The 16,853-nt window shown below is 40.7% G+C and overlaps 1 protein-coding gene across 4 annotated transcripts in view; it reads right to left on the reverse strand.

Annotated features, from left to right (window-relative positions):
- Positions 1 to 16,853, reverse strand: part of PRKAR2B (protein kinase cAMP-dependent type II regulatory subunit beta) — a 94,318-nt gene that overhangs the window by 18,294 nt on the left and 59,171 nt on the right. For all 4 annotated transcript variants that reach the window (XM_080392778.1, XM_080392779.1, XM_080392777.1 and 1 more), the window contains exons 3-4: positions 9,273 to 9,325; positions 8,039 to 8,122 (exon numbers count right to left, since the gene is read on the reverse strand). In XM_080392778.1, coding sequence (XP_080248904.1) covers positions 8,039 to 8,122; positions 9,273 to 9,325 — 137 coding nt within the window. The remainder of the gene's footprint in view (positions 1 to 8,038; positions 8,123 to 9,272; positions 9,326 to 16,853) is intronic.

Consider the following 16,853-nt stretch of genomic DNA (forward strand, 5'->3'; position numbering starts at 1 on the left):
GTTTTATGAATCACTCTGTTAATGCATTAGGAAATATTTTATGTGCCTGAAGTGCTACTCAGACACCAGCTACCTTCGTGAATCTAGGCCTGTGGTGATGCCCACATAGCAAGGTGTCTGCAAGCCGGATGTATTGTCATTTCGTATTGTGCATGTTCACTATCAGTTACGAACAAAAGACATGACATGAGATTCAGAAGAACAAAGCCCCAGACAGGAATGACAACTGGTTTGTTTATCAAGGATAGCCCCCAGAACAGTGTCCGATTCCAGCTTTCTTGCACGGTTAGCTAAAAAAATGCAAATAATCACTCACAACTCTCCTAACATATACTTTGTATCACAAAGTACTGCCCTCCAGATGCATGTTGCATCATTTGAAAATAGTTACATTAGCCTCTATTTCTTTCAAGTCAACAAAACAAACATGGCAATTACACTCAAGGCAATTCCTTGGGGGAAATAAAAAATAATCAGATAATGGACAATGAGTATAATTAAAACTGCATTTTACTTGGTATATATTTCACACAGATTAAAAATCCACTCACTTGCATGCTCTTGCAAGACAGCATTTGATTCATTCATGAATGCTGGTAGACGATGTCTTTTGTAAATGTCAATGGCTCTTTTAACTACCAGGCTACCAAGTGATTTGCTACCACTGTGCCAGGTATGTGTAACTGTAATAGCAATTTATAAAGCTGTTGTGAGCTATTTTGTAAAGAAAGAAGAACAAAGTTCTCCATACTAAACTCAACCACTCAAACACTGGGGCTTCTAAGAAGCATCAGTGTTCAAACTGCTCGCACACACTTTTGTTGTTTGACAAAGTGCAGTGACATCCTGAACCAATGAAGGCACTGTAGATAAAATGGAAAGTAGGACACTATCATCACTGGGAGTCATGACAATGACAAATTTAAAAAAATAACTTCGCAAAAATATCCCTCCCCATCATTGAAGAAAAGGTATTCAGGAGACAGAAGGCACAGCTGCACTTCTACAATTAAAATTATGTGGCTTCTGGCAGGAAACTGAGACAATCTTAATCTGGCATTTGAGAGGAGCTGGTAAACTCCACCTATTAGGCTGGATGCAGTAAGTACCTGAAGTATTGCATGATATTTTGGGATTCTATATGCCTGGGAATCCCCCAAAAGGATGAGTGTGCTGCTGGAGTGTTCCCTGGTAGACAGGAAATCTCAGTTAACTTCCCTTTTAGATGCAAGACACCCTGTGCAATCTAAGCAGGCATGAGGCTGCCCTGCAATTCTGTACAACAGCAGTAACAAGGCTTGCCTATCCCGTATGACTTGTAAAGCTTACAGCGCTCTGAGACACAACCATAAAACTATCATACAAACAAAGTGAATCCACAACTCTTCTATTGCTCCAACTGACTTCATAAACCACTTTATTCTTCACTCCTACAATCATTTCATTAAAATGAACAAGAATTAAAATGGTATCCTGCTGGCACCTTATTCTTACTTTGTGCAATATAAAATATCAACAAAGTAATAGGTAATGAAGTGGACAGAATACCAGAATAGGAAAGGAGGAGGGGGGGGAGAGGGAGAGGGAGAGGGAAATATCTAATCAACAAGGAAAAGTAAATTACAGAATTCATGTCTACAGCTCCCCTCGTTTGTTTTTTCAGAACAAAACCATGTACATATACTCCCCTGGAATTCTGATATAAATGTAAGCAGCACTACTGATCCAATTCAAAATGTTTAGCTCCCTTGTATGATATCCACTTGTAAACTAATCAAAAGGCATTCATTACTTCACTATCAAAGAATCCAATTTGTATTTTGATGTATAATCAATATTTTCAAGCAATAATATTTTTCTTGAGAATATACCTTAACCTTCCTCCACAGAATTATTTTAGTACTCTGCCTCTCAAATATCATGCATATGCCCATCAGTTAGGCTCAGTAACACTTCTCGTATTTTTTAACTAGACCTGTGAGCAAGTTCACTGATTCTTTTTAGTAGTTTACTAAAAAAGAGCAGAAATAATTCAGAGTTGCAAATAGCTTCCAAAACTTTTAAGCCAAAAGTGAAGGCACTTACATTGGGCAGCTCTTTTGCAGAACATCTTCAGTAACTGATTACAGAATCATAGAATCACTTACGTTGGAAATGACCTTTAAGATCATCGACTCCAACCATGAACTTAACACTGCCAAGGCCACCACTAAACCGTGTCCCACGTCTACATGTCTTTTAAATACCTCCAGGGATTGTGAATCAACACTTCCCTGGGCAGCCTGTTTCAATCCTTGACCACCCTTTCAGGGAAGAAATTTTTCCTAGTATCCAGCCTACACGTCCCCTGGTGCAACCTGAGGCTGTTTCTTCTCACCCTGTCAGTTGTTGCTTGGGAGAACAGACTGACTCCCATCTCACTACAACCTCCCTTTAAGTAGTTGTAGAGTGCAATAAGGTTTCCCCTGAGCCTCTTTTTCTCCAGTTCCCCCAGCCGCACCTCGTAAGACTTGTGCCGTAGCTGAGCTTTTCTGGACACGCTCCAGCACCTCAATGTCTTCCTTGCAGTGAGGGGCCCAAAACTGAACACAGAATTCGAGGTCCTGCCTCACCAGTGCCCGGTACGGGGTGAAGTACGCTTCCCTAGTCCTGCTGACCACACTATTTCTAACACAATAGGCAAGGTGGAGAGAATCCCTGTTTGCTAGATCTGTTATAAGTATTAATTTTGCCCTAGGAAAAAACATGGGGATTAAGTGCAAGCCTGTTTGATTGGTAGCCCATTAGTTTGCAAAGAGTTTTCTGCCATCTTAGAGGGCAGAGTATTAATATATTCAGGCATTCTGTAGTCCTAATTCTTCACCAAAATGTAAGAGTATCATGTGTATCTTCTGTTAGTAGCACTCTGCAAGGAATGCTTTGGCCTTACGTATAAGAGTCCACTATTCATAAACCACAGTTGCATTATGCTTTCCTTCATCTTCCTTTGAGTTAATCAATTACAACTAGTTGATCAATATTTGTGTTCTCTTATAATAGTCCCCCAGGTGCATGAGTGCCAACATGCCCAGAAATTGCTCTTGCATATTTGTGAAGAATATGTATAATTACTTTTGAGAAAAGGGTCAAGACCTATTTGAAATATTCTCTACAAGCATTAGCAGGGCAAAGCTGTCAAAAAAAAAATAATTGTCCTGAAAGAGGACAGATGATCTAATACTGCTTGTGAATTTTAGTGAGAGAAAGGATTCAAACTTCAAGTGCAAGGGTGCGGCACAGCTTTGATGGTGCCAGTCCTCTGAGCCACCCAGCTACTCTGATAATAGGTTCATCGGTTTTTTAACTGCTGGCCTATGGGCCATAACAGCCAAACCAAAAAGCCTGTTGTTAATCAGCCCCAGCAAAGTTTCCTCTTAAAAGACAAAACCAAAATGGTAATTTCTCTGAATTGCACTGTAAAAAGGAAGTGTAGAAGACTGTGTTGGCCACTAGATGAGGAGCTGCTGTTAGTCCTCCCAGTGATAACAGTTAAGCTGAACAGACACAAAACCCAGTAATAGTGACTTGGGGCTTATCCTCAGCTGTGGCCCAAGGCATCTGGTCATCATCTTGTTTTCGCCTTGCTGGCTTATACAAAGTGAAAGTGGAGGGGAAAGAGGGCATGCAGCTTCTGATTCCACTGCCAGTAACCTCCAGCACCTGGAGCATGAAGGAGAAGGGGTGTTAACATGCTTTGCGCGTGCATGCAGCCTGGCACACCATGGCAATCCTGGGAGAACAAAAGCAATATTAGGATTTCTGGCAATGGTGTGGCAGGCAATTGAGACAAACGATAAACAAAACTGTGGTCTAATAGGAAGAGGTTTTCCTGTGAAAAAGAACAGGAACCAGTGCTTTAGAAGAGGAATGAGTTACTCTAACATAAATTAGATTAATAGCATGGGGAGAGAAAAGCGAACGTCCAAATGTTCTCTTCTCTAATTCGCTCATCCACGTAGTTCTGCTTCTGAATTTTTTTTTTTCTTTCCTGACCTCCTCCTCTAAAAAGTACCCAAAGAGCTCTGCAAAAACCTCCTTCCCTCATCTTGTTGCAAGTGCATGTTTCAATGCATAGTCTCTTCAAGTAATTTTTTTCAATAGTTACATACTAAAACTGATATTGAGTGACAGCAACCAGATGGAACCTGACCAAGACCCCAGAAAGGTGAAAAGAATGGTAACATACCAATTCTTTAAAAATACTTTGTATTTAAGGGAGTTAACTCAGGAGTGCCTTGCTGAAGTGATATTAGTTGACCAATTACATCCTCATCAACCCACAGAGTTAAAGGAAGTTTCAAGAAAATTCAAGTAACTTCACAGACTTTAAGGCATACAAAGTAAAAGTGGAAGGAAAGAGGGCATGCAGCTAGCTTCTGGTTACACTGCAGCATCTGGAGCACGAAGGAGAACATATCCCTCACAAGGGAAAGGCTGAGAGAGCTGGGGCTGTTTAGCCTGGAGAAGACAGAGAAGGGATCTTAGCAGTGCATACAAGTAACTTACAGGTGCGTGTCAAGAGGATGGGGCTAGGTGCTTTCCAGTGGTACCCAGCAACAGGACAAGGGGCAACGGGCACAAACTGCAACACTGGGAGTTCCTTCTGAATATGAGGAAAAACCTCTTCACTTTGAGGGTGACCGAGCACTGGAACAGGCTGCCCAGAGAGGTTTGGAGTCTCTTTCTCTGGACATACTCAAAACCCACCTGCACATGATTCTGTGCAACCCGCTCTGGGTGAAGTTGCTTTAGCAGGGGTTGGACTAGATGATCTCCAGAGGTCCCTTCCAACTGTGACAATTCTGTCATTCTGTGAATTTATAAGAGTTGACCTTTAAAGCATAGTGCACTGCTCAGGGAACTGTACCAGAGCTGTGTTCCTTTATACTATGCTACATTTTCAATCAGAGCCAATACGTGAAATACTGATATTTATAAATACGTATCCATAAGTTTACATACCTGATATTCAAACACTGCTATCAGGTAAATGCAGACTCAAGACAGCATTGCGTGTGTTTAGAAAGTCCTAAGCTGTCTCAAAGTCTATCTTTTCGTCCTCTCTCTCATTTAGTCTCACATTCAAATGGTTCTGCTGTTTTTTACCTTTATGTGAAGACTCTTGTCTGTTCAGATGGACTCTTTAAGATGCTGAGCAGTATTGTAAGTCACCTTCCGACTACTGCAACATCTCTTTCTGCTTTAATAGTGATACCCTTATCTTAGCCTCCCATTCAAATTAAAACACAGGGGTCAGGGTTTTAAGAAAATGTGACTCCATTTAGCATCATGTACTGAATGCAATTCTGATCATGTTCTAAGACACTTTGTTATACTGTGTTTCAGAGTGGTGTCCTATCTAGGAGTGGTGTTTGACACCTTGCCTAAAAAGGCCATCAGGGAAAAGCCATTAAGTACTTCACATTGTCTCTTCCCCTCTAACCCACTGACCTCTGAAACAAATTTTTTCATACACAAAACTACAGCAGAAAGAGGCTGAAGTTCAATGCAAGAAAAAAAACAGGGGGAGTGGGAGACCCTGTCGATACACAGTTTGACTTTTGTTCCAGAGACTTTAGCTTTAGCAGCTGAAGATACTATGTCTCTATGAAATGAAAGAATTTTTTCGCTAATGCACCAGAGAGCAAACTGCAGCAGCTGACACCACGTGCACTTGTGCTGCAGGGTGGAGAAGCAGAGGTGAGGAAGAGAGCTGGGATGGGATCACTTAAATTACTGCAACTACAGCAGCAGAGCTCGAGTCACTGCCTAGCAGCAGAACAAGACGGAGGAGTGGGAGAAGTCCCCTGGGGTCTACAGATCTTGGCTTCACAGAAGAAGCAAGCCAGACTATCTTCAGAGCTCAGTAGCTTTCCAATGCCTTTTAAGAGTAAATTTATTATAATGAAAAACTCCTTTACAAAAATTACCTTGTTCAGCTTTCCAGAACTCTGTCTGTGAAGGATTTAAAGCAGAAGGAAGTGTTCTTAATCCACTGGACAACCTGAATAAAGGGGGGTAAACAAGACCTCAGAGATCCCAGAAGTGGTTTTCAAGGCTTTGGATTGCAGAGCTCCGTGAGGGGAGAGCTCAACTAAGAAGTCTGCTAAAGGCCTGGAACAAACGGTGGGAACTATTAGCAATTACAAGTAACTGATTCAGAAGCAAAAAGAAAAAGGAGTTCAAAACTTCAAGGCGATATGGTATCAAGACAGCAGCACAGTCCTGAGAAGACCTCCACAAACAGGGGAAGCAATCTCTCAGTATTCCTTGGAAGAGTTTTATCAAGCACCCACACTGGACCAGTTTAATGCTTTATATCTACACAGCATGATGATATAGGTGACAGAAAGCCAACAGATCCCTGGTCCTGCAGACCAAGTAGCTGATGACTATTTAATAGACAGAAGATCTAGTTCTCACTGGAAGGGAAAGCAGATCTCATCCAGAGGACTGATGCTATAAGCAGATACTACCAAGAAACTGTGTAAAGCCAGAATCAGGAAAGCAGTAGGTCAAAATTAACATCACAGCAGACTCTAGGAGCACATGACAATCCACTGGGTCACAGGGCTCATAAGAGAGAAATGCTCAGACAGTAACCAAGGGGGGGTCTGACAAAATGCTATTGGCAGGCTGATGTAATGATGGTCCAGCCAAGTGGAAGCCAAGGCACAGCACCAAGAAGGAAAACATATAATAAAGGAATTCCACACCCAGAGCAGAGGCCCATAAACCACTTTGTATCCTTGAATTTAAGCAGAAGAAGAATTCACGACGGGGGGGAACAAATGTTTGGGTGAACTTAGCTTGAACAAGTATAGTGGAACTATATATAGTATAACTAACTACCCATTAAACACAAAGCATGAAGGAGTGAGTTAGAAAATCTTCTGTATCAGGATCCCAAGTGTCCCAAGAATACGCACATATACACGTCTACACTGAGACTTTTGATGCTCCCCTATAGCTCTGACTACAGGGTTCTGCAAAGCTGGGTGTCTACGGCTCACCAGGGCCTCTCTGGGAGCAGGTACCCAGGGTCAGGGCTCAGTCTTTGTGCAGACAAAAGCAGGAGCTGGAAATCTGCACCACAAATTCATATGCATGCTCTGTAACAGCACCTGACTTCCAAACAGAGCTGCAGGCTGGTCTTTCCATTAGCTCCCTCTTGAATCAAATTTAAACTTTTTGCTCTCATGCCTAAAACTCTACATAATTATTTCTTTCCCCCATGCTCCCTTCCCTGGCAGCACAGAATCAATTCTCTTGAGAAAGCACCTGGTTTGCCATGAATCAACCCAATGTCAGTATGCATGCTTTGATTGATACACTCGCCTTTTCCCTTAAACAGCCTTGTGCTTTTTTGCAGCATTATCACCTTTGTCTGATCCAGATCATTCATTCACTGGATTTAAGCTTTCTTAAAAGCCCATACGTGTTCTCACAGGCAATAAAAGGAAATTACCTCTGCAGAAGAAAATTACCTGTGGTGTAGGTATCTATATCAAGTGAAATAATAATATACACACCTCACTATTGCCTTTCTCTTTCCCTCTATTTCATAACTTGCTTGTTCAATAACATCTGTAGCTAAACTGTTGGTGGTCATGTTATGTTTTGATGGAGGACTCAGTGCACTTTTGGATGATAAAAAGTAACTAGTAGAAGCAACCAACATTCCAGTTAACTGATGAATTTATATACATCAACGTACAACAAGACTATTTAAAATAAGAAAATACAATACTTTACAATCATATTAATGCATACATTCATATTAATGTACTTCAAGACTATCATCCATGGTGGTGGACAAAAGGCTCTCTCTATATGCTTTATCAGTTATAAAAATGGCATTTCTGGAGTTTATGAAATGGTCAAGAAAGCACACATAAGAGCTTAAAAATGTCAAATCTGTACACTTATGTTCAAATGTTCAAGAGCATTAATTCTTAGCAGCACTGCTAAATGTTGTTCATTACGAAGAATTTCTTACCGGATCTAGGTTCTTAAAAAGAAGAATGTCCTTGCATGCCTCCTGCAGCCTGTTTCTTTGATCATCTGTTTTAGGATGAATAATCTGAGGGATATAATAGAAAAGCCTTTAAAGTGGTTATCATATAGTAGCACTACCTGAAGGACTGAGTTAATTCAGCTGTTTTATACAATATTTTGGCCATGCTTCATAACACTTCCACTTCAAAACCATTAGGATTTGAATAACACTCAATGATAACACTGTATCACCATAGCATTAGCAAGCAAAGCACTGCTGTATTTCAGCTAAGAACATCTTTACATTTGTAAAATCCAGTTCATTTCCGCAAGCCATTCCAGATACCTTTATCCCAACTATTGCTGCATAAACATTACTCTAACTATTCTCTAATCATATTTCAAGCATGCACGTTTTATAAAAACCACCACTGTTAAATTTAGCAATTTGCCATGACTGCTTCCCAAATAATATTTTGTGAAATAGTATCTGTGTTAAATTTGTATCAGAAGTTACACAGAGTAAACAGCAGACTTGACACTATCCAAGTGAGCAAGAGATTTACTAAATTACCAATGTCTGGTTAATGTGAGTATCGATCAATTTGTTCACTCAATTCATCTCTTTAAAAAGATATGCTAGGTTTCAAAGCTGTGATACTGTAGGATAACCTTTTTGAACAGTTTTACAAGCCAGAAATTAGTTCGAATATAAACATTTCAACTTGTCTTAAAAGTCATCTTTATGCTATTTCATATTAAAAGCTAAGTAAATGCCTTTAAAAGGGTGATGTAAGTAAAAGTTCACTAGTTATTGCATTGTACATCTGAAAATCTTGGTGATTTTATAATTTACCTATTTTCTGCCTTATGAGAAATATTAGATAATTGAGGAAACCACTGCAAGATTATGAGGACATCAGATAAGTACTTTTAGGAGCAGGTGCTCTCTGGGCAAATTGCACAAAAACGTTTCCTTAACATGTACCAAAGGTGTGGTGATTTAGAGTAATACGTCAGGTCCTACATGGGTGACTCTTACAGAGAATTTTTAAATATTCCTTTAACATGAAAACCCAAGACATTATTAAAGTTTATGATAATAAAGATTCTTTTGGCAAGGAATGGTAATGCTGGTTACATTTTTCTTCCTAAATTTAATGTCTGAGAACTGGGGTTGCGGGGTGAGGGTGCAGGTGGAAAGTATTATGTATTTGACTCAAAGCATTAAATACCCTAGATTCTGCGTCGTCCTCTTCCTCATCTGGATTGTAAGCTTCTGCACACACTGAAATTAAGAAAAAGGTATAATCTTAATTCAAAGAACAATACTGTTTCACAAGATTTACAAAACTGAAAATGCATTGTGTGGCACAGTAATAATATGCAGTAATGTAACACTGCATGGAGAACCACAGAAGATAGTGCTGGCTATAGCAGGTCATGTCCAAACTGCCAGTGAAACAAAGCTACACTTGCATCATTTTTGGACAAGTTTTCTGTGTTTTAAAGGACCTCTAACATACATTTCTCACCTAACCTGTTCTAAGTGATCTTACCTTACTATCAGCATTTTTTTTTTTTCTGATGTCTAAACTAATTCTTTCTTGTTAGAATTTAAGCTGTTCATACAGGATGCAGAGATCATCACATCATTCCCTTCATTTGTGAAAGTTCAAGGTGGTTTGATGGTTTTGGGTTTGTGGGGTTTTTGCATTCTGGAGAACTTTTCTCTGCTACCTATCTTTTACTTTTTAGGGTAAATAATTCTGCTTGTTTGATTTTTTTCCTTACAGTTCATGTTTTTCAGCTCTCCAACTATCCTCAATGCCATTCTCTGACCTCTCTCCAATTAGCCCTATCTTTATTGAAGTGTGATGCTCAAAGCCAGATCCCATATTTGAGCTGAGCAGAGTACTGAGTACAACAGATGAATTACTCCATACATTTTGCAGGCCTATATATCTTTTTTGTCCATCCATACCTTTTTCGCAACAGCTTGATTATCGTTGCTAATGTAATATTCATGATCTATGTATCGTTTTCAAAACCCACTGCTTAACCAGCTTCCTGTGTCCTGTACATAGTTACTCCACCCAAGTGTAGTACCATGTACTTAGACCTATTAACCATTACCTTATTCCCCAAGCCATTTCTCCAATGTGTCAAGATAACTTTCAATTCTAATCCTGTTCTCTGGCATCCTTCCAATCCATTCTCAACTTTGTGACAAATGCAAATTCAATAAGCATAGTCTCTAATACATAAATCCATATTATTACTGGAAAAAACAGAATACTGTCTAAAATAAACTTGTGAAATAACACATGGCAGTGAAACAGCAGTAGATGCTTGGGGGTTACCTTATGCAACCAGTTTTACAGCTATATCCCATGCAACTTACATTAAGACACTGCCTGATGTTCCCTAGCTTGTTTATAAGGGAGTCTTGTGAGACAGGATTCAGAAGTTTCTTAAAGCGAAAACGTTGGGCATCTGCTCTTTTTCTTTTATGCACAAATTTTAATGCCTCGTTATAGGGTATTAGATAGTTCCAACAAATTCACACTGATTGCTGTTTGTTGCTTTCCTCCGGGTACTTAAAAAATGTTTGAAATATTTGTCTGCAATTTCTCTAGGAATAAAAGTGATCTGTAAATATTTGATAGGCCTCTTCCATCTGTAGCTTCCCCCCCTTTAAAGGATCAGTTTATCTATTTTTTTTTGTTGTTTTTTCACACTCTCATTTTTCTTCTTCAGATTCTCCATGGTATTGCTAACAGGGCTGAGACTGATTTAGCCAATTCTTCCACTTCCCAAGTATAGTGTGTCTCAGACACAGCTAAGGTGCGAACACCTAACACATCAAGTACTCTCTGATTTGTCCTTTCTCTATTCCAGGCTGAGTTGTCCACATGCTCTTAATACCACTAGTAAAGACTGATGTGCTTCTGTTAAACAGTAGAGTAACACTCTCCTGAAAGATGCTTTTACCCAAAATATACTTCCAGAACAATTTCTGTTACTCCTCATGTTCTTTCTTGTACATAGTCCTTTCTTGTTCTCATTTTTTAGCCTTGGCTTCTTAGAGTATTTTTTTCCCCTCTACATCTTTTATTATTCCTTTGTACTTGTTCTGAATAATCCAAAGTAGTTTTCGTTTTCTACATGGTTCCTTCTTGTGTTTGATACAAGACACTTGTATTTTAGACAGATTTTTTTTTACTGTGCTTTCTGTCCTTCTCCTGCGCTGTCTCAATTTGCGTTTTTTTTCTCTTTACATTTTTACAAGGAACAACCAGTTCCTTTAACTTCTTTTCTCCAGACTCCCTTCCAAAGAAATTATGCCCACAGTCCTACCATATCCCCTTGAAACCCGTTGTCCTGATTCTTTTACTCAATCTCTTTCCCTTCCTGAAATCTGCAAGCTCTGTCACCCCAGGGTAATCCTCACTCAAGCGGCTTCTGCCTTTTCTCTCCCTGTTCTTGAACAGTTTCTCCCTTAAGGTTGGTATCAAATAGAATAGTTTCCCCTTTGATTGCTTTTCCCACCATCTCATAATTTGGTCCTAAGTGCACTGCAAACCATGTTGGGCAGCTGGTATTCTCCTTTATTGGTTTCCAACAGATGACTGATTAATTAAAATCTCCCATCATCACCATCCCCTGTACTCTGTACAAGTGTCTGAACCCAATACACAACAGCAACAGCCTCTTCCTCCTCCCCGTCCTCCCACTGAGTCTTTGCAATGCCAGTTCAGTCACACTGTTGCTCATGGGTTAAGATTCCTGGTCCCCTTGTTTGTTCCCCATATTTCCTGTATTATTATACAAACAACTTCTAAAGTAGTGACCAGGTAGACGCATTAACTTCCTCATCACCCCATCCAATTAAGACTATTTCACAGCAAAGCATATCATTGCACGTATTATGCAGAGTCCCAAAGGAATGTCAGCTTTACAAAACTTGGCATCTTCAAAACTTTAAAGAAATTTGATATAAATCCCTCTGGAACTGACTGAAAGATTCCTGTCAAGTTTACTAGGAAGTGGATTTAGTCCCAAATAATTACAGATGTCCACCAAAGGAACTCTGCAATCTATTGAACAACTGTAATATTCTACCTCTACATAAACAAACTGTTCCTACCAATTGTTTTATGGTACTACAGTTACTTTAATCTTGTCTGAAATAGACTTCAGGGGATTTTATTTAAATAGCAACAATAATAACAAGCCAAGTAAGCACCATAACCCATCACAATGTAAATCACTGCTTTTTTTCAACTGCTATCAGCCTCTGTGCCCTAGTGCACTTACCTGCACATGGAGTCAACAAATCTGTATTACAGTACAGTGTGCTACTGGGTGTGTGAACGGTCTGTCTCAACATGAAGCACAGTTACATCCTGTCCTTACCTCCGAAACATGAAAAAAAATCATACAAAACGCGAATTTAATTGCTTTGATACTGTAATCCCAGAATTGACAGCTCTCAGAGAGCCCGGCCGGACATTTAACAGTCTTCCAGACCAGATAAACTAAATTTAGCCTCATCCATGCCCATCCTGAATCATCTTACCATTCCCTTTCACCTAGCCTGAAGCAGGATCAGTCCAGAAAAAAACGTTCTTGAGGTCTTCCGTGTCATCTAGTGTCTTTGCTCTGATTTCACTCTTCTCTGCTAGAAGCTAATTTCAGTCAGTCTTGTTAACTATTGTCAGCAGATGCCTTTATCAAATACTTCTTATCACTGACTATGGGCAATATATTTAAGAAGTGCAGTTTGTTCTGGCTAGTGCCCATCTGCCCAAATTTTAAAATTATTTATTCTTATCATCTGTGATGAGAAACTTACTCTTCTGGTTAAATTCCATACATATTTTGCCTGGGCCTATCTTTTAGCCATAATCAAGGATGCATCTTTCATTTGGGCTGCAACTTACAGACGGCTCTGCGGAGAAGAACCTGGGAGCCCTGGTGGGCAGCAAGGTGCCCTGGTGGCCAAGGAGGCCAATGGGACCCTGGGGGGCATCAGGAGGAGCGTGGCCAGCAGGCTGAGGAAGGTTGTCCTCCCCCTCTGCTCTGGTCTGGTGAGGCTGCGCCTGGAGTGCTGTGTCCAGTGCTGGGCTCCCCAGTTCCAGAGAGACAGGGAACTACTGGAGAGGGGCCAGTGAAGAGGATTAGGGGACTGGAGCATGTCCCTCACGAGAAAAGGCTGACAGCTGTGACTGTTTAGCCTGGAGAAGAGAAGTCTGAGAAGGGCTTTTAGCAATGCATACAAATATCTCATGGGTGAGGGGCAGAAGGACGGGGCCAGGCTCTTTTCAGCAGTGCCCTGTGACAGGACAAGGGGCAACGGGCACAGACCACAACACTGGGAGTTCTATCTGAATATGAGGAAAAATGTCTCCACTTGGAGGGTGGTAGAGCACTGAAACAAGCTGCCTAGAGAGGCTGTGGAGTCTCCTTGCCTGGACATACTCAAAACCCACCTGCACACAATTCTGTGCAACCTGCTCTGGGTGAAGTTGCTTTAGCAGGGGTTGGACTAGATGATCTCCAGAGGTCCCTTCCAGCTCTGACCCTTCTGTGATTATACCAATGCTGTGGCTCTGCAGTTTTAAGCACGGAATTTCCTTTCCTTCCCTGCTTATTTCAGTAGCCTGTCTTACAGACTTTATTGTCTAGTAAGACATTACTTTCTAAGGGCACACCAGCAGACGTGGCATGGGAAAACATGATACATTTACTTCTGTTCTTGAAATAGGGTCTCTGATACTACTGTGGTCCACTGAATTTCATGACATGTACATTGAGGTTTGGCACATGAGAATCCCTATGATGTAAACCATCTAAAACTAAATGAGATGCCTCTTATATAGACATCCACATCTGCAAAAGCCATCTAGATTCCAATTACAGTCAGAGGAGAGAAACCAGCACATTTAAGAAATTATTCATTTGACCTGTATTACATGTCCACATTGAGATTAATTAAAAATGTAACTAAATGGCTGAGATAAATCCTATCCCTCTTCAGATGACTGTGCTGTAACAAGCTGCAAGGCTGATCCCCCACTTCTCCATTTCGCCCATATTTCTTGGGAAACAAAGAAATTAATCATCTGGTGAGGACAAGCATATGCAATAGCACACTTTCTTTATTCATTTCATATATGCCAGGGAGACAGCCTGTGGTCCTCATCTCTTTTGTCTAACACTAGACCAGCACCACAGACATTAACTGATCTGAACCATTCTGCTGCTGGCGGCTGCAATACTCACAGTGTTCAGCACTTTTTCTACCTCTCCAGCCCATTCCACACTCCCAATGGTACACAGTACATGGTGACTTCATCACGCTCAAAGGCCCTAGCACTTTTTGCTACATGTCACTGCTGAATGCAATACTCACATCATTGCTCAAAAAGCAGTCCTCGTAACATTCTTAGGGATCTATTTCCTCCCATGTGTAATTATGGCATTAAAAAGTAGTGACAAAACCACTGTATATATTTCTCCATTGGTTGCTAAGCTCAACTAAGTGAAACAATTTTTATTCAGGTTTTGCAACTAAGGATCACGTTCCTCATATCATTCCCCAAGATAGGCACAAACAAGCCCAAATATATGAACATAAAGTATTTGTAGGAAAAATCTGAATTGTCAAAAGGCACTGCATTATTAAAATACACATGCACTGAAAACTGCACACGAGACTAGATGGATTGCTTGGTCAGCAAGAAGAGGTAAGCTTTTATATTTTCTAACTCAACATGCCAAGTCAATTTTCTGGTTTTCAGTTAGTAAATATGGTTTATACCCAAAACCAAATATACAGTCACTTCAGATACAAATGAATCTAAAATGAAAACTAACATACAGTTATTAATTGTAAGATCACAAAAAATGTTACTCATGTTGTATCTATTCCCTTGATGTATCGGGAAACAAGTTATCAATAATGAAATGAATGAAAATTAATATATAATTATAAGAATGTATTATACTCAAAACATGGCATGAAGAACAATCAGTATGTATGTACCCTTTCCAAAGCACAGAACCTCCAAGTCATAAAGAATATTACGAAGAATTTTACAAGACAAAAAGAGATGTGGAAATATTTCTTCATCTGATTCCAGGCAAATCAAGACTACAATTTTGCCAGCATGACTATCAGGCTAGAGCATGAAAATAGACCATCTCTAGCCACTATAGCTATGCCAGCATGCCATAAATCCCTACAAACATCCCTAACTATGACAGGTATGCCCATCCCCTCATACAGCAAGAATGTCACTTCCCTGGTTTAGCTGTAGAAAAATTGCTAAGGTGACTTACTGACAGTGAGAATTTTTTTTTTTTTTTCATTTTGTTGGGACACACTTCTCCTCATCTACTAAACACAGATTAGAAACACGGTACACAGAGACTACTTGAATGGCAGGTAGTAGTTTCAAACTAGACCGCAAATACTACTGGACCTTCAAAGCTTCTGACACAGGAACCCCTTTTTTAACACCTCAGCAGTTTCTACCACTGCAGAAGGAACTAGCAAGAGCACCCTGCATCCCAAAATCCCAATTTCATAAGTAGTTTTCATTTAAACAAAAGCAACCTTGTACAATGTACCTTGTACAATGGTAGCAATGAGGAATAACTGCTCATGGTCTCTGATGCTTGCAACTATCAAGTCCCATCTTATTTCTAGACCTGTTTTTGACTAGACCACATAGAAAATGAGACTGAAGAGCTGCAAGTAAACAGTCACAAATATGGACTAAAGAATAACCCAGAGAAAGGAAATCACCTTTCTCCTCTATCTGAACACACAATGAGATGAGATAAAAGTTATCTGATTCTACGCATGATATAAGGCAATATCAACTGGCTCTGCTGCTGAGATCCACCATTTGTGCAAAACCCTGAAACTATTCCAAGGACTTCAGTTTACTTTGAATACAAGCAGATTTGGAACAAAGCATGATCACTGGGTCTATCATTTTCCATGACACTGTGGTAAAAAAGGCATCTGTGAAATGCCTACAACAGATAGGGTCACTGAACTGAGACTTTATCTAGGCATAATTAGGCAGATTAATACACAGAATGCCTAACACCTTGCAATTCTGTGTTATTACTATTTTAGATATAGAGCACTTATATTAAAAATGCTATTCAAACTGGAATAAAAGTATGTATGGTCAGAAAAAAGGTACAGGCTGGGGCTGACCTGCTGGAAGGCAGCTCTGCGGAGAAGGACCTGGGAGCCCTGGCGGGCAGCAAGTTGCCCATGGGCCAGCAGCATGCCCTGGTGGCCAAGGAGGCCAGTGGACCCTGGGGGGCATCGGGAGGAGCGTGGCCAGCAGGTCGAGGGAGGTTCTCCTGCCTCTATGCTCTGCCTGGTGAGGCTGCACCTGGAGTGCTGTGTCCAGTGCTGGGCTCCCCAGTTCCAGAGAGACAGGGAACTACTGGGGAGGGGCCAGCGCGGGGCTGCAAAGAGGATGAGGGGACTGGAGCATCTCCCTTCTGAGGGAAGGCTGAGAGAGCTGGGGCTGAGGGAAGACTGAGAGGGGATCTTACCAATGCGTGCAAATACCTCAAGGTTGAGCGTCAAGAGGACGGGGCCAGGCTCTTTTCAGCAGTGCCCTGTGACAGGACAAGGGGCAACGGGCACAAACTGCAGCACAAGGAGTTCCACCTGAATGTGAGGAAAAACTTCTTTACCCTGAGGGTGACCAAACACTGGCACAGGCTGCCTAGAGGCTGTGGAGTCTCCTTGCCTGGACACACTCAAAACCCACCTGCAC

The sequence above is a fragment of the Falco punctatus genome, assembly GCF_963210335.1.
Source record: "Falco punctatus genome assembly, chromosome: 6".
NCBI lineage: Eukaryota > Metazoa > Chordata > Aves > Falconiformes > Falconidae > Falco > Falco punctatus.